The 19,048-nt window shown below is 42.6% G+C and overlaps 1 protein-coding gene across 1 annotated transcript in view; it reads left to right on the top strand.

The window, feature by feature from the left end:
- The window catches only part of TMEM135 (transmembrane protein 135), a gene marked incomplete at both ends in the record, with an annotated part of 168,932 nt that overhangs the window by 101,159 nt on the left and 48,725 nt on the right, over nucleotides 1–19,048 (top strand). The window contains one exon of the mRNA XM_080612904.1: nucleotides 9,591–9,637. Coding sequence (XP_080469030.1) covers nucleotides 9,591–9,637 — 47 coding nt within the window. The remainder of the gene's footprint in view (nucleotides 1–9,590; nucleotides 9,638–19,048) is intronic.

Raw genomic sequence — 19,048 nt, 5'->3', positions numbered from 1 at the left:
GCCAAGAAGAATGCTACTACAGCTTAGAGTAGTATTGCACTGAGCCAGTTTTAGACAATCTTAGACTGTAAACCTGTCCCTGCGTCTTTTACAAACTGAACCACCCCAGTTATCTCAGCTGCTCCTCCAGGCTCTTCATCCTTTGTGGTCCTTTGCTGGACTGTCTCTGGCATGTCCTTATATATATATGTATGAATTTTAGGTCTAGTGGAACCTATTCTTCTCAAGGATTTTGCCTATTAAAATATTAACTGTATTAATTCTCTTTGTACACGGTATTTTTGATGAGGTACTGGTCAAGAACATCACTCTGGTAATTATTGCTTCACTCTTGAGTTTCAGAGCACCCTTTGCTGGGAAAGAGAAGGAGTTTCGTTTTGTTTTGTTTTGCTAGGAGATCTCTGAAGAATTTAATGAAATGCCAGAGGTTCCTGCACTGGTCTTTAGCACAATTAGCCTTGCACAAGTTAGGGACTGTTTATGTCTGAAAGGCAGGGGAACTTGAACTGTTCCAGTTTCTGAGTGCCTGAGCACTGTGAAGAATTCTAAGTGATGCTGTGACTACACTTTGTGTTTAATTGCCCTCACAGAGAGGAGATGGGGAGGTATTGAGTTGTTCTGGAGTCCTGCCTTATTACTTCCTCTTACTCTTGGTTCTTAGAGACAACCTGGCTGTCTGCGTACTGAGCAATTGAGTCCACAGTGTTACCTGACCAGATAAACAGGGAAGAAAATAAATTTGCTTAATTTAAATGCACCTTACAGGGTGGAAAAATAAAAGACTTGATTTTTGAAAGTCATTATCTTCACAATATTTGGGTTTTGGTTCAGGAAGGTAGTTTCTCATTTGAATGATATGTTGCTTTGAGTTTCCTCTTGCTCTTTTCTTCCTCTTGTAAATAAGCCAGATAATTTTGTCTTTCTTAAATTCAGGAAAGAACAATCATCACAAATAATTTGGTGTCTCTGTAGCCATAAGGTGCTGGACTTGTTTTCCATGTGTGTATGTGTGTGTGTGTGTGTGCACACAATTTTTCCTTAGTTAGAAACTACTGGAAATGAGAAGGCAGCTGTCTAGCAGCCAGAGTGATGTTTTTACAAGAGATAATTGAGGGTTTATGTTTTACAGCATGGGGTACTACTTGGGGACCTGGGAGTACCAGAAAATGCAGAATAGGATCAGAGGAGTGTCCCCTCTGCTCAGTGTTAGAGCTGCCTTTGAGTTATGTGTCAAAGGATGGATTAGTCTTAGAAATGAGCGTGGACCAGCTGTTCTATGATATACTGTAAAATAGAATCGTAGAAAAGTTAGGGTTGGAAAGGATCTTAAGATCATCCAGTTCCAACCCCCCTGCCATGGGCAGGGACACCTCACACTAAACCATGCCACCCAAGGCTCTGTCCAACCTGGCCTTGAACACTGCCAGGGATGGAGCATTCACAACCTCCCTGGGCAACCCATTCCAGTGCCTCACCACCCTCTCAGTAAAGAATTTCTTCCTTAGATCCAATCTAAACTTCCCCTCTTTCAGTTTGAACCCGTTACCCCTTGTCCTGTCACTACAGTCCCTGATGAAGAGTCCCTCCCCAGCATCCTTGTAGGCCCCCTTCAGATACTGGAAGGCTGCTCTGAGGTCTCCACGCAGCCTTCTCTTCTCCAGGCTGAACAGCCCCAACTTTCTCAGCCTGTCTCCATACAGGAGGTGCTCCAGTCCCCTGATCATCCTCGTGGCCTCCTCTGGACTTGTTCCGACAGTTCCATGTCCTTCTTATGATGGGGACACCAGAACTGCACACAGCGCTCCAAGTGAGGTCTCACGAGAGCAGAGTAGAGGGGCAGGATCACCTCCTTCGACCTGCTGGTCACGCTCCTCTTGATGCAGCCCAGGATACGGTTGCTTTCTGGGCTGCGAGCACACACTGAAGCCGGCTCATGTTCATTTTGTCATCGACCAACACCCCCAAGTCCTTCTCTGCAGGGCTGCTCTGAATCTCTTCTCTGCCCAACCTGTAGCTCTTTTCCTTTTCAGTGAGGTGCAGTAGTGAGGAAATGCTGTTTCATTTGGCAATTACTTTTTTGTACTTCGGCCTCTCAGCCTTCTTGAAAGCAGTGGACCCTCATCCAGAGCTTTAAGAGGCTGTTCCGTAGCAGCTTGAGGCTCCATTACAGTAAGTTGTAGCTTTGTTTGCTGAGGCTAAGAGAACACAAAAACCAGGGGAACGCACTTGACAAGTGTTTTCTGAGAAAACAAACGAAGGGTGCTGCAGTGCTCAGCTGTACGTCTCTGTGTGGAATTTGTGAACTAGAAAACCGAGGGTTTAATCTTCTCTTTTATTCTTTCATGCTCTTCTGAGACTGGCAGGTGCTCCCCCGTCTTGGCTCAGTTACCATCTACATTTGCCAGTCGTAATCGTGATCAAACAACAGTGCTTTAAGATGAATCTATATAATCTCTTGTTTAATAACACGTACTAGTGTTTCTTTTGATCTTACCTAGAGATTGCTTGTGGCTTGCTGGCAATAAAATATCAGGAGCCTCTAAGCTCAAGTGGTGTCGGTGTAGCTGAATTGGCCCAGCGCCTGATAAGGATCAGACAAATTGTTTTCTACATTTTCATAAAGCCCATCAGTTATAAAGCAGCAGCAGTGCTGCAGTGCATCAGGACTTGCTTAATCTCAACTAGGAAAAGAATCATTATGTGGATGACCGAGGTTGTGACAAGAGTTTTCGCCAGTACTGTCGATAGCTCATGAAATTTTCTCCAAATACGGTGAGTTTCAAGTAGAGGAGGACATCAAGTGTTATAAAGGTTTTGATTTGACAGGATTTACTATGGAAAGAAGGTAAAACACTGTATACCCTGAAATGTCCAGAGAGAGATAATTCTGTTTAGGATTTTCAATTGGCATGTCTCTTGGGATCACTAGAAATTTGAGCTTGGTTAAGGACAACCACAATTTTTCATGCGCTGTTACGCTTTCGTATAGGAAAAAATTAGCTGAAACAGGTAGATTGAGATGAGCTCTTAGGCAGAAGTTCTTCCCTGTGAGGGTGCTGAGGCGCTGGCACAGGGTGCCCAGAGAAGCTGTGGCTGCCCCATCCCTGGCAGTGTTCAAGGCCAGGTTGGACAGGGCTTGGAGCAACCTGCTCTGGTGGAAGGTGTCCGTGCCTGTGGCAGGGGGTTGGAACTAAATGGTCTTTCAGGTATCTTTTATATGACTTCTGGTATCTTTCTGTAATTACTCAGATTCTATGATTTCCGTCACCTTTAGCTGCTAGAAGATTATAGAAAATGTGACACTTTTTAATCAGTTGTTTTGTTAATTGAATAGAAAAGTATATGAAATGGGCCTACAAGGATGTTGGGGATGGACTATTCATCAGGGACTGTAGTGACAGGACAAGGGGTAACGGGTTCAAACTTAAACAGGGGAAGTTTAGATTGGATCTAAGGAAGAAATTCTTTACTGAGAGGGTGGTGAGGCACTGGAATGGGTTGCCCAGGGAGGTTGTGAATGCTTCATCCCTGGTGATGTGCAAGGCCAGGTTGGATGAGGCCTTGGGTGACATGGTTTAGTGTGAGGTGTCCCTGTCCATGGCAGGGGGGTTGGAACTGGATGATCTTAAGGTCCTTTCCAACCCTAACTATTCGCTGATTCTATATACATTTTATAAAGACAGCTCATTGATTAGGATGCTACAGGTTACATTATGTAATGTGCAGATAGAAAAGAGATATTCCATTCACAGCTATTTCCTTGATCATTAATCTGCATGTCTAGTTCCTTTATTTACTTCTTATTTTGTTAGAAGTGAGCCTGCTTAAAGAATAATCTTAATGATAAGCGCTGGAGAAAGCATTTTTATTGAAGCAATAACATGTCTTCAAATAACATTGAGGAACTACAAGCAACAGTAGACAAATTTCTATGATTGCGCCAATATTTAACTCTGTGGATTTATGATTAAAGCTAGGGTTATTTTTATTAAACCCAACAGAATGGGTTTGGGGTACAAAAAACCCTTCCTTATGCCTGAAGTATGGGCTGTGTGCTCAGAATTCTGATGGAGCATCTTCCTTCGTCCCTGGTAATGTTAACTGGTATAATAAAAGGTACTACTGTACTACTATTCAACAAGGGGTATAAAGGTAAAAGCATGCTTATAACTTCTGTCAGCAGAAACAGCAGTAAGCTCTTCTGTGGATAAATGGCTTGTTTTAAGGATTTTAAAATACATAAAATAGTTTCTTTTTTCTGGATCATGTATTTTAAGAGTAAAAGTCTGTTATTGAGCGCTATACAAAGCTCCCATGTGTATGTCTGTAAAGCACAAAATGCTTGTAAAAGTGAAAATCTCTATTAAAAAGCAGTCATTTGAGAAAGCGACCACATATTAATATTAAACCCTTATTACTGTGGTCATAGTTCTAGAAATACTAATCAGTGATTGATTAAAAATGTACAATACTAAATCTTACTTTCTCTTATTTGTAAATAAGAAAATGGGCTCAAATAATAATTATTGGCCTGTTTTTAACTGGGTTGTTAATTTTCCATGGTTTTTATGAATAGAAGTTTCCTCAGTCAGACCTCAGCTGGGAGCTCTCTTTTCTGTAGCACACAGCCTTCGGGAACTAGGAGAAGGAACTTGACTTTTTTCACCCTCAAGTGTAGATACAGCTCTTGCATGCATTGCAAAGTGACTGATCAACAAAGTGATGGTTTTCAGGCTTCATGGGTATGCTGGAAGTCAAGTGTTGATGTGCCAGTGGCTGAAGCAGGTCTCCTGCAAGCTGTGTTTAACACTATTCAATGTTGAGCTGTGGCTCTGACACACTTCTGCCAGCTGATATCACTGATCACTTTTCCCTCCTCTTGTCTTCATTTACATAGGTTATGTGTATCTTCAGGGCTTTTGCTTTTAATCACAAGGTGTGTGGTACCTTATGGCAGACTTCAGTCCAAGTCTTTATTCTGGCTGAATGGGAGAAGCAGCAGCCTCCCGTCAGAGGCTCTTCTTTTACCCCAGGAAATCTGACTGTAGTGAAAATACTTGAGGAAAGTACACCTAACCTCAGCATTAGGTAATATGCACGCAAGTCTGAATGCATGAGACTCAAGGGTGGGTTTAGGAGTTTTGTCTGTTATTTTTCCTTTCTCTGGTCCAAGATTTCTGTCTGGCTTCAAGAGCAAGTCATGGGTGAGCTGGGGCTGCTGGTGTTACTGGGGCTGCTGTTAGCTGCTTTCAGCCAAAGCTTTTGGTTTGTGCTCAGCATTGCTGAATGTCGCTGTGTGATGCTGTTTATACGGGGGCTGAGCTTTGCTGAAAGGAAGAATCTTTGTCAGCCAGCAGAGATCTAGAAAAACAAGAACCTCTTAAGTTTTGTCAGCGACTTTCCTGCTTTTTTATTGAGGTTTAATAGAGTCCAATAGAGTACAAGATAATCAATTAAATTACAGTGCTTTTGTTACACACCAAATACACTGACCCTCTCTGGAGCATAGAGATTTTTCAGTGTAACCTCTGTGCATCCCTTTAAAAGTATCCAAATATTTAGGGTGCATCATTCTCATTAGAAAGATGTACCTTGTCTGCTTGTTGTCTCTGGTTCTGCAGCTGGAATGTTTCAAGGTCTGTGTGTTGCCAAGCACAATTTGTTGACCTTCTGTCGTAAATTAAATAGTGATGGACTCTGCAAGAAAAACCCAAACAAGGCTTCCTGCTCCCTAGATAATGAGGCTTAAATTCACTCAGTATTTAGTTATATTTCTGTGGCCTTAGTATTATTTTACTTTTTTTTAGTATAGTTGTTTTTAAGTCTAGAAGAGGCATTGCATATTGTACTGAGGGTGCTACAAAAAATTCTGTAGGTGACTGTTTGCCTTCTGTATCCTTGGAATCGTTCAAGGCCAGGTTGGACAAGGCTTGGAAGGTGTCCCTCCCCATGGCAGGGGGTTGGAACTGGGTGATCTTTCCAACCCGAATCATAGAATCACAGAATCATAGAATAGTTAGGGTTGCAAAGGACCTTAAGATCATCCAGTTCCAACCCCCCTGCCATGGGCAGGGACACCTCACACTAAACCATGCCACCCAAGGGCTCATCCATCCTGGCCTTGAACACTGCTAGGGGTGGAGCATTCACAACCTTCCTGGGCAAAAAGGTGCTATGATAAGAAGATAGTCACTGGGCTTTCCACGTTGGGCTGTGTAAAAGAGTCAGGTTTAGCTGCACACCTTGATGTCCTTCAGTTGTGCCAATGTTGGAAGAGACAGTATCAAACATGCCCAGCACATTTCTAGGAGATACTTGCCTCTATTGATCTTGAGCACCTCTGGTAAAGGAGATTTCAATCTCACAGGCAACTGGTTCTTGTGTATCACTACCCGTAGAGAGAGCTCTTTATGTGACCTGCCTTGTCTTTGCTGTAGATTTAGCTCTGTCTTCCTCCTTTTGTATTCAGTGAGACAGATTTGTCATCATAAGGTAATTATATGAAAATAGAATCATAGAATCACAGAACGGTTTGGGTGGAAAGGACCTTGAGATCATCCAGTTCCAACCCCCCTGCCATGGGCAGGGACACCCCACACTAAACCATGTCACCCAAGGCCTCATCCAACCTGGCCTTGAACACCACCAGGGATGGAGCATTCACAACCCCCCTTGGGCAACCCATTCCAGTGCCTCACCACCCTCTCAGTAAAGAATTTCTTCCTTAGATCCAATCTAAACTTCCCCTATTCAAGTTTGAACCCATTACCCCTTGTCCTGTCACTACAGTCCCTGATGAAGAGTCCATCCCCAGCATCCTTGTTAGGCCCCCTTCAGACACTGGAAGGCTGCTCTGAGGTCTCCACGCAGCCTTCTCTTCTCCAGGCTGAACAGCCCCAACTTTCTCAGCCTGTCTCCATACGGGAGGTGCTCCAGTCCCCTGATCATCCTCGTGGCCTCCGCTGGACTTATTCCAGCAGCTCCATGTCCTTTTTATGTTGAGGACACCAGAACTGTACATACACAACAGTTCTCATGTTTGTCACTTGCTACCTCTTTTTTAGTTTAATCCATTTCCCAGCACTCGTACAGGAAATGCCCGTTTGTCCTGGGTTCAGCAGTAGCAGTCAGTTTTTCTCCTTCTTAGTAGCTGGTGCAGCACTGTGTTTTTGACTTTCGGCCTGGGAACAAAGCTGATAACACTGATGTTTAGACTGAGCAAGGACTTTGTGAGTCTCATGCTCTGCCAGGGAGGAGGAGGGGCCGGGAGGAAGCAGGGACAGGACACCTGACCCAAACTAGCCAAAGAGGTATTCCATACCACAGCACGTCATGCCCAGGATGTAGAATGGAGAGGGCCCGGAAGGGCTGGATCACTGCGGGGTGGGGGCGAGGTACCAGTTGGTGAGCGGTTGTATTCTCTTCCTTGTTATTTCCTTTATCATTATTACTATTAGTGGTAGCATCAGTGATTTGTGTTATACCTTAGTTATTAAACTGTTCTTATCTCAATCCGTGGGAGTTGCATTCTTCTGATTCTCCTCCCCGTCCGTCCAGAAGCGGAGGGAAGAAAGGTGGGGGGGGGAAGTGGACTTCGTGGTTCTGATTTACAGCCTGGGCTTAAACCACGACACCGTTATTTTCATTGTGCTCTTCTGGACTGTCTTTCTTTGTCTATGCTTTTCTTTAGCAGTAGCACCCAACACTGTGTAGTATTTTACAGCACTTTCCATAGCATTGTATTGCTGATGCCTATTTATTTGTGATCCGTGGAATTTTTTATACTCTTGTACTGCCTACACAGTTGTTTCTTGTCATGGTTTTTATGGATGTGATTTCTCCTGCCAACTACTTCGTGTTTGTTTTTATTGAATTTCATCTTGTTGACTTTGGGCAATTCAATTGCTTTGCATGAAAACCTGGTTTCTAAGGGATTTTGTGAATTTGTGACATAATCTCTGTTGCATCATTCAAATCCTTACTGAAGAGGGAAGCAAAACCTCTTTGGTGACCGCAGTTAAAATGCCTTTTAGTTTGACAATGGTCTTCTATATATTAGAGTTTTCTCCTGTAGTGTTCTGGAGCAGCTCTGTTCTCACTGACTTATGTCAATACTCACTGTGCGCTAATGATTTCATATAAAATTAGTTCAGATGGTCACATTTGTGGTGCAGAATAATACAATATGATAGTTACTGGGGAAGGAAAAGGGAAAAATGAAGCCCAACAGGGTAGTTTACACAGTAATCGTTCTAATGCCTTGTGTGACCTAATTGTAAGTCACATGCCAGAGAACTTGGAAAAGGGAAATGGTCTCATTTTAAGATTTTTGTTCTCTGAAATTCATTGTAAACTTTTCCTATTCAGTTTTTTATCACACTATCTGTATCAACACCCAGCAGCCTCCTGTTGTGTGTGTTTATAAGCTTTAGATACGCTCTGCTGCCAGCACTTCCATTTCTTCTCACTGAAGCTGTCTGTATGCTGTCACGGTCAAAACTGGTTGAGAGTGAGTGAGAGCAGGGGATTTTTCTCCAAGGTTTTTGCCTCCTGAATGAAGGTGTGAATATGGGCCAGTGTATCTAGAACAAAGCAGCATTTTCTCACTCTTGAGCTGTATCTGGCAAAGACGGAGTGGATTAAGGCAGGTTGTGGGTTTAAAGCATGGTGTAGTTGTTCCTGAAGCAGCTCTATGTACAACTGGTTCTCACAGTCAGGGCACAGCACCTTCTTGGTATCTCAAGGAGGACGGCTTTACCCTTTCTGCCCTTCTCTGCTCCTGGCACAGAGGTCCCCTCCATTGCTTTTGCCTGGGCCTGCTCTGGTGCTTTCACACCCTTCCAGTGATCTCCTTATCTCACCAAACTGGAGAAAGCTCTCCAAAGTTTGGAGTTGCTTTTCTATACCTCCTTGAGTTCATTTTCCTCAGCATTTGTGAGTCACTGTGCAGGTGGAGAGGAGGAGGTAGGAGCACGGAGCCGCAGCAGAGAGGAAAGAGTAAGATATTCCCCTCTCAGTGCTGGAGTGCTGCTAAATTGGCTCAATGAGTCCTGTATGATTACACTGATAATCTAGAGGAGGATGGGATTATTCCAAGTGAGATTAACAGTGAGGTAAAATAGAAAGGATGCTCTCATTTGGGAGTGGAATGAAGCAGAAGCACCTTTTGGTACACACATCTGAACCGTCCTGCCTTTTGAACTGAAAGTAGCGATACGATGTTTGCATAAATCACAAAAGCAAAGTCAGGCAACATAATCATGTTTAAATTGCTGTTCTAATGCTTTATTATTTTCATTATATTGTTTTATTTTGTTACTTATTATTTTATTCCAGACTATTTTAAATGGGATCATTTGTCCCACGACACTGGTTTGGATTTCATAGGGTTTTTACCTTCTACAGGAACAGCTCAAAGTTCACTAAGAACAAGAGAATCCTTTTTGGTGGGTTCAGACAGGCTTTCATCCTGGTCTATCAAGTGTATAAATAATGTATAACTTTTATAGCAGTTGTAAAATCTTCATGATCCAGAACACACAGCAGTGGTGGGATGTTTTGTGTAATAACACTCTTTCTCCTTCTTGTAGGTCCTTTTGTTCTGCATCACAGCTGCTCTGTTCATGTTCTTTTTCAGGTATGTTGCTAGTTTATGTATTTATGTTTGGAAGGATTATTTTAAACAGCATTTCTAAAAGCTCGCTTGATTTTGGATATTCATCTGAAAACTTGTATATTCTTGACTCATGCTTTCTGAATTGGTGCTTCCATGGCATCAAATCCCCAATGCTGTGAACATAATTGGGCTAAAAGGGGAAATGCTGAGTTAAATGTTTTAAATCTCCTGGAGATTATACTGATTACTTAAGGAGCCGCCTCTCAGCTCATAATTAAGACTCTGGAGATCTGACATTACATAGTATGAAACAGCTGAAATAGTGCTGGTCATGTATGTTCTTAACTAGCTTGTGGCAGAGGAGATGATATTTTTTCTTCCGGTGAAAATGGAGGAGAACAGGAAAATGAGATTTTACACTTGTTGTTAATACCCAATATCTCACATGGGTGCAGGTGCAACTGCCTTCTGTTAATTGTAGAGTTAATTAGTTTCACATACTTGTTCACAAGGTATCAATTGTATTCCTTCTTTAAAAACATACAGTATCGGGATCAGATGAGACACTCAGTAATCTTTTTCTCTCTTGGCTTGCAAGATATATGTGATTTGCCTTCCCATTGCTTCCTTTTTAAATACCAGGCCTCAAATTTTCCTTACTCTATCTCAGGCTGGAAAGTTGCTTGTTAAAATAACCTTTGACTACAGCCCTCTGACTTGGAATTTCTGTGGCATGCATCCATCTATGGTTCTCCAAGCCCTGTGATCCCCTGGTAATTGCAAAACTCTGGAAGCTGCAGCTTTTTCTTTTCATAATTCCATTACTTACAGGTTATTTATGGGTATTGGGCAAGAACAGTCTGTGGATAGGGGAAAGCTGACAATTTATTTGAAGAAGCATTCCCCCTCTCATCTACCACCCATTAAGATGCTTGCATTGGTAGTCTTCTTGCTTTTTTTCTTCTGCTTCCGAGTCATGGCCTAGCAGCTTTGTAGGATTTGAGTTACAGGATTGACACTTGTCTGTATGAATGCTGATTAAACCATCTCAAAACACTAAAATGCTGGTCAAAGGTATAAATGTTGCATGATTTTGGAGGAAGCTAGTTGTCTCCTATCTGTGTCTTTGGTAATAAACCAGTATTTTAGGAGCAACCTGCATGTTAAATGAGAACTGACCAGAGCCCAGTGAGGTATTTGGTGAATTCCTCCTGACCTGACACTGCAACACTGGCAGTTGGATGGGCTCCAGACCACTTTCTCTTTTAATATTGCAGTCACAGAATCACAGGTTTGGGTTGGAACGGACTTTAAAGCTCATCCAGTTCTAAACCCCTGCCATGGGCAGGGACACCTTCCACTAGAGCAGGTTGCTCCACGTGCTGTCCAACCTGGCCTTGAACACTGCCAGGTATGGGGCAGCCACAGCTTCTCTGGGCACCCTGTGCCAGCGCCTCAGCACCCTCACAGGGAAGAACTTCTCTTTGTATCCTTTTTTATTGTTACATGCTGGTGTCCTCAACATAAAAAGGACATGGAACTGTTGGAACAAGTCCAGAGGAGGCCACCAGGATGATCAGGGGACTGGAGCACCTCCTGTATGGAGACAGGCTGAGAAAGTTGGAGCTGTTCAGCCTGGAGAGGAGAAGGCTGCGTGGAGACCTCAGAGCAGCCTTCCAGTATCTGAAGGGGGCCTACAAGGATGCTGGGGATGGACTCTTCATCGGGAACTGTAGTGACAGGACAAGGGGTAACGGGTTCAAACTGAAACAGGGGAAGTTTAGATTGGATCTAAGGAAGAAATTCTTTACTGTGAGGGTGGTGAGGCACTGGAATGGGTTGCCCAGGGAGGTTGTGAATGCTCCATCCTTGGTGGTGTTCAAGGCCAGGTTGGACAGAGCCTTGGGTGACATGGTTTAGTGTGGGGTGTCCCTGCCCATGGCAGGGGGGTTGGAACTGGATGATCTTAAGGTCCTTTCTAACCCTAACTATTCTATGACTCTATGATTCTAAGAACAGGGAAGAGTCAGAGAAACCTTGGGGAGGGATTTGGAGTTTGGAAAACTTCTCTTGTTTAAAAAGATGGATTGTGTTTGCTTAATTTAAAAACAAAACCTCACTCCACAGGATGGGATGACTGTCTTCAGGTACAAGAGTGCTGAAAAGAGCAGGAGAATCAATAGTCTGTTCTTGCTGACTGTGATAGAAAGGATGAGACATGACAGAGCAAGGCAGTTTCTTCTTACAGTAAATTGCTGCGGGGATGAATTCACTTAGATATTGAGGAAGGAAATAGTAAGAAGGAAGCAACTGAAAGTTTCCCTGGTGAGGCTTCAGGTTGTACTTTCAGATCGATAGGAACGGATTTTGGGTTAACATGGGTGTTACTGCTCTAAGGAGTGAGTTTCTTCCACTTTTTGATGCACATCGATGGCTGTCATAACATGAAACGTGTAATATAATCTGTTGAAGACAGTGGTCAGTAATGTCTTTGGAGGGAGGAAAGCTTTGTTGTGCTTCACTGAATGCAACTTGAAAGCTGTTACCTGGAAAAATTCCCACATTCCAGCTGTGTGCTGTTGAAAGCGCCATGTCTTGTGGAATGTATGGAGTGGGGACAGCAGGGTGAAGATATGAACAGGTTCGTGGTCCAGGCGGGCAGGGGCATCCCTGAAAATCAGTAGAGGGAACAATGGGACTCTTCTACTACACCAAATGAAAGTGGTTTTCTACAATTTATAGTCATAGAAGTACAATAGGAGAACACCAACTGCTTAGGGAGCAGAGGCACAAAAAGGGAGGTCACTCAAATGGCAGAAGAGAAACCAGGAATAATTACTGCAGGATACATGAAGTGAGAAGGGAGTCAGAATGAAAGATAAATTCAAAAGGGCAATATAGAAAGAGAGACAGTAGGGAGAGGGAAGGAGAGTGTGACTGAAGAGGAAAAGAATAAGATCATGTCAGCAGACAGGACAAAAAATAGAAGACTGTACTAAGAAGAAGGCAGCTGAAATGCAGATGATAGGTTCGCAGGCAACAAAGTTGTATTTGGAGACAGAGGAAGCATATTTTAGTGTAGTATTTTTTTCTTTCTTATCCTTTTCTGGTACTTTTCTCCTAAATTAAACCTCTGCTTTTTCTCCAAATGCTTCTGCTCAGCGCTACTGGGGGTGATGAAATGATGCATTACTTGTTCATGGATAGTTGTAGTGTACAGTAATGTGTATAGTGCGGTAAGTCATATGTGTAGTGCACACATACAGGTCTTCACAGTAGAAACAGGATTCTTTCCTCTTCCTCCCATTTTATCCTAAAAACTCACCTACAGAAGTGTACGTAGGGAGGGGAACGTTCCCATATCTTGAGGAATGAATTTTCAGGTGACATTGAACTCAACCAGGACTTAATACTCACTACTTAAAGAATCTTTCATGATGTTATATGATGTCATGTATGATTTGTTTTAAAAAGCACCATTTTTAAACTGTCTTGTAACAAAAGCACACTTTAATGCTTCTATTTAAGAAAAATAATAAATTACAGTTTGCATGGAGTTGTGGGTGGAAAGGTTTTGATTATACCGTGGTTTCGTGTCACCTTTTTCAGTTTGAATAATGCATGGTGCTGGCTGTCCGGAATACCAGTCTAGAATAACTGAATAGAACAAAACAAGCAGGAGGAATCCTATTACGTGTAAGATAAATACTTGTAAAATACAATTGAATTGATGTTATTATAGCAACAGTTTGATTTTGAATATTACACTGGGGTTTTGCAGAAGAGTGAACCAATGGCTCTGCTTCTATACACAATTGAAGAAATCCATGGAATAGAACACTTGCAGTCTCTGCACAATAAATGCACACCTCCATATAAATCCTATCCACATAAACTTAGAAAATCCAGCAATTTGGGTGAATATGTGTAGGCAGACTGCAGCACTGGTTGCTATAGTAGTTAATCCTCAGACTCTATACCACCAGTATATAATAGGCACATGTTAACTCTTCTCTGAACCCTCGAAAGGAAAGCGTTTACAGGCTGGAACCAGCTATTATGGGAATTTGGATGGTTCTGGTGATTGATGGACCCCAAGTTGAGGATGAAGTCTGCCTTCTATAGTGATAGATGTTAAAATGTTACTTTCTGAAGCAATAATTTCAGACAATGAGAAGTTGCTGCTGGGGTTTCACAAAGCAGAACGTGGTGGTTTTCACAACTCGGAGTTTGCATCGCTCACAACAGAAAGCTCGTGGTCTCTTTATGTCATTTATATATTGTCTATTGATTGAAAATGGCTAATGAGAAATATAATGAAAAGAACAGTGAAATGGGGATGCACTGCCATATACTGCCATTAAGCTGGAGTAATGAAACTTGTGTAAAGTCACTGAAAACCTTTAAAAAAGGTCCTTTGTTCACAGAGCCCTTTATTCTATCTCATTAATGAAATTCTAGCCTCCCAAATTACAGCTATTTACTTTTCTTTCCCCATGAAACACATATCCTGTAATTTATTCCGTATTTCGACATGATATTTCAAAGTGCCTTTAGTTTCTTTATTCTATCTTTCTTTCTGTGGTACCAGTCGGGTGTTTAATCAGCTCAACTCCCTTTTGTACAGAAGCAACTACTTGAAACATATATTTGCCTTTTAATTCTACTCTCTTTTGTGCTGTAGAATGGGCAGGCTTAATGGTTGGAGTTGCTGTTTTATGGGTTTAATGCAAAATAATTTCCCCTTTCTTATAAAGACTATTTTGAAGCGTTTTACATTCACTGTAGAATTAAAGGAGTACATTAGAAGTCATTTGCTATTAAATTATTAGCTAATAATTCAGAAGAAAAAACAACAGATGAGAATTTTTTCTATGTTTATATATATATTTTTACTATCCTTATATAAACATCTCAGAGTTAGTGGTTCGAAGCATTGTTTTGGTAACTGTCATGAAACATGATTTCTGAGGTATTTTGGATGACCTGGTGAGTAGATGAAAACATTCAGCCTCCTAAAAAATGCTATAAATATCAGCTCATTTTATTTAGTGTGAGTGAAAGTAAAACATGGTATCACAGGAGGGGGGTTGCAGATGAAGAGATAACCTTGTAGGTTAATTATGACTCTTCTCTGGCAGAGCCCTGCTTTGGGGTTGTGTAGCCTTAGTTCAACTGCAAATACGGGTAGAAAGGTGAGATAATCTGAGTGCTGTTTATCTACCCCTGGAATAAAAGGTGAGAAGGTATTTTTACTTTTCTATTTTCATGAAGCACCTTTTGTTTTCTTCTCTTTCATACTCGTTTACCAGACTTCTGCTGCATTTCAAGGGGTATTTTTGTCCTTTTCAACTTACAGTACCATGTAGTCTTGTTTCAGTTCTGATTTGAAGGGAGGTTGCTGTGGACTTTTGCAGAGCTTGGGCCCTAGCTCTCTGCTGTGCTCACAGGAGAGGGAAGGTGCTCTCCCCAACCTAATGTTGTGTACCAACCTCTGTGTTAAAAATGATATAGTAGAGTTAAAGGTACGTCTGAAGCATATTTAGGTGCAAGAGTTTGGTATTATTTGATTTTCATACAGGTAAGAAGAATATCTAGACTTACAGATGCAAAATAAACCATCCCTGGCAGTTTTCAAGGCCAGGTTGGATGGGGCTTGGAGCAACCTGCTCTAGTGTGAGGTGTCCCTGCCTGTGGCAGAGGTCTGGAATTGGATGAGCTTTAAGGTCCCTTCAATCCAAACCGTTCCATGATTCTATGAAAATTGTAGTGCCCAGAGGGATTGTGGTGGGCATCTTTAGCAGCTTCTGACAATGTTCTTGTACCTTCAGTCATCCGCAGTGACTGCTGTAGGATGTCCATGAGGAAATCCCATTTCTGTCTTCTTGAAATACAGATCATTGTTTCTCACCTGTTCATTTGGGTAGTGTGGGAGGAATGGGACAATAATGATACTCATAAAATTACAAGAAACCAAATCTGATCTCTAATGTAGCATTACAGAGAGCCTTACAGCTGTTGGATCTGTGGGGCCTTTGTGCAAGACTATTTCTGTTTTAGGTACCTATCTGAGATATTTAAGTTAGGAAATAGGAGGTAAAGATAGGCAAATCAGTGTTGCAGAGCTGCCTCTTGTTATCTGATGATAATGAGACTTGGCATGGTATCCATGCCAAGTGCAAGGTCCTACACCTGGGTTGGAGCAATCCCAGGCACAGCTACAGGTTGGGCAGAGAAGAGATTCAGAGCAGCCCTGCAGAGAAGGACTTGGGGGTGTTGGTCAATGAGAAAATGAACATGAGCCGGCTTCAGTGTGCACTCGCAGCCCAGAAAGCCAACCGTATCCTGGGCTGCATCAAGAGGAGCGTGACCAGCAGGTCAAAGGAGGTGATCCTGCCCCTCTGCTCTGCTCTCATGAGACCTCACTTGGAGCATTGTGTGCAGTTCTGGTGTCCTCAACATAAAAAGGACATGGAACTGTTGGAACAAGTCCAGAGGAGGGCACAAGGATGATCAGGGGACTGGAGCACCTCCCGTATGGAGACAGGCTGAGAAAGTTGGGGCTGTTCAGCCTGGAGAAGAGAAGGCTGCGTGGAGACCTCATAGCAGCCTTCCAGTATCTGAAGGGGGCCTACAAGGATGCTGGGGAGGGACTCTTCATCAGGGACTGTAGTGACAGGACAAGGGGTAACGAGTTCAAACTTAAACAGGGGAAGTTTAGATTGGATCTAAGGAAGAAATTCTTTACTGAGAGGGTGGTGAGGCACTGGAATGGGTTGCCCAGGGAGGTTGTGAATGCTCCATCCCTGGCGGTGTTCAAGGCCAGGTTGGACAGAGCCTTGGGTGACATGGTTTAGTGTGGGGTGTCCCTGCCCATGGCAGGGGGGTTGGAACTGGATGATCTCAAGGTCCTTTCCAACCCTGACTATTCTATGATTCTATGATATGGGTGATTGTGCACCAAAACTTACTGGCATTGGTTCTAGGGGGAATAAATCTGGGCTAATGTCTTTCCTTAAAGTTACCTAGAAGCCATGGTAAAATTATTCTAAAATTGTCTTTATCATTATTCATATATATATATTTATCATTAATGAAATACTGAGATATTAAGAAAGATTTTTCTAACTTCCTCTGCACACATAGCCTGTATTATCCTTCTATTTCATGGATCCATTTTTTGCTTTACTATAAAAAGAAAATATAAAAAGAAAATGAGCTCTTCTTCTTCTTCAGTAAAGAAGGAAGAGGACATATATATTAAAGTATATATTGATATATTAATTTTTCTGGGTTATCACCAAAGGCTATAGATAGAAATTACAGCAAAAAGACATCATAGACAAAACACTTTCCTACATGGAAAAAACATGAAATAGTTGAAAACCTTCTGAATTCTAACTAAAGTTGTTTAAATTTGTACAGCAATATAAATTTGTACAGCAATATAAAGTACAAGGCTACAGGAATCTGCATGGTCTCTATAGATCCTTGTCAAGAGTAAATGTAGAAAGCATCTATACCTCTGATGCTTCCTAGAGATGCGCCTTATGAACCGGGAAGCAGTTTAAATTTGCTGTTGTTTTTTTCTGTCCTTCAAAGAATACATGCCCATGTTATCATTGACTTGTTCCTGAATCTCACGTGCATATTTAGTGGTAATCACCTGATGTCTGGCTTACATTTTGCCCATTTGGTAATAGCACTTAAAGCATTCCTTTAAATTAGGCATCTGTCAAATCACGTTCAGTTTACCGAGAGCTTTTTCCTGGTGCCTTGTAAATGTTCTTGAGAAAGTATGTGATAACAATGCAGGAAGTTTAGGGATTAGAATGTAACATTTAGTGTTCATGTTTACCTCCCGAAGATGTGTGTATGTGATATTGAAACATTACTAGAACAGACCTACTTTGGTCTTAAGACACCAGGAGTTATTGGACTACATTCCTGAAAATATCCCCAAAGAAAAGTTTGGACATTTTGATGGTGATTGTTAATCCCTTGATGCCTATGGTATTTACAGTTTCTGCCTAGGAACTGCATGCCACATTGCCCTTATTCCTTGTGCTCATTGTTTTACTGTCAGCCATGTTATGGCTGCCAAGCCAAGCAATGGCAAGAAGTCCATGGCTGTCTCCCGACAGAGGTTACACAGTGCACGTCTGTGTGCATCAGAGGGAACAAAACCAAACCTAGGAGCCTATATTGTAAAATCTAAGTGTTCAGGGGGTAAGCATAAATATCACAGAATCATAGAGTGGTTGGATTGGAAAGGACCATAAAGCTCATCCAGTTCCAGCCCCCTGCTGCAGGCAGAGCAGGTTGCTCCAAGCCCCGTCCAACCTGGCCTTGAACACTGCCAGGGATGGGGCAGCCACAGCTTCTCTGGGCACCCAGCCTCTCAGCACCCTCACAGGGAAGAACTTCTGCTTAATACCTAATCTAAGTGTCCCTCTGTCAGTTTAAAGCCATTGCCCCTTGTCTTATCACTACATGCCTTGCAAAATGTCCCTCTCCAGATTTCTTGTAAGCCCCTTTAGGCACTGGAAGACTATTATAAGGTCTCCCCTGAGCTTTCTCTTTTCCAGGCTGAACAAGTCTCCCAGCCTAAATATCTTTACAGTACCTCAAACACTCCTTTTGATAGCAAGTTTTAGGAGGAGAGAATCATCTCTTGGAAATCAGAGCAGCTGTTACCTGGTGCCGTGCTGGTGCCCATGCCGGTCTCTGCCTCCTGCATCCCGGCTGGCAGCTCCACAGTGAGAGGATAGGAAGGGTGAGATAGAGCCTACAGCAGCAGCAGTGTTGTTAGCAGCAGGGACAGATGATTTGTGTCACTGCCTCACGTCATGGTCAATTGTTGGCAGTGGCAGTGGGAGCTGAGGGGAGGGAAGGGGCTGGGGGAGGCTCTGGCTGGGAGCTGCCTGTGTTATGCTTCTCTCGAGTGCCTCTTTCTAAGTGTTTTCTTCTTTGAATCCCTCTCACTCCTTTGGCTCTGTATACACTTGGGGATGACTGATGGGTTGTGCTGAGTGCCAAAGCTGGCTGCTGCCACTTACCTGCTCTCGCTATCAGATGCACTGCTTGACCAGAGAAGAAAAGAGAAACATGAGGAGGGGAGACAGGACAGTATTGGCAGTGAAGGAGGCCAAGCAGAACAAGGCTTCCACCAGCAAGGATCCAGCAGTAACTAAAGGAGTGGGAGAACATGGGCTATTGCATTAGTAGGGCTGTAAGTGCAGCTTTGTGTCTTCAGTTTTCCTAAAGCTCTTCAGAGAGAGTAATTACTTAAAAGCACATTGAATCATCCAAGTACCTAATTTACAAGTCACCAGGTCATCCCTTTTGCTTTTTTTTAGTGCCTCTTGATCTAATAGAGAAACGTTATATGCTCTTGCACTACTCTGTCTTCAACTCTTTCATATACCTGAG

The sequence above is a fragment of the Psittacula echo genome, assembly GCF_963264785.1.
Source record: "Psittacula echo genome assembly, chromosome: 3".
Taxonomy (NCBI): Eukaryota; Metazoa; Chordata; class Aves; order Psittaciformes; family Psittacidae; genus Psittacula; species Psittacula echo.
The sequence above is the reverse complement of the archived record's forward strand: the minus strand, read 5'-3'. Positions and strand labels throughout refer to the sequence as shown.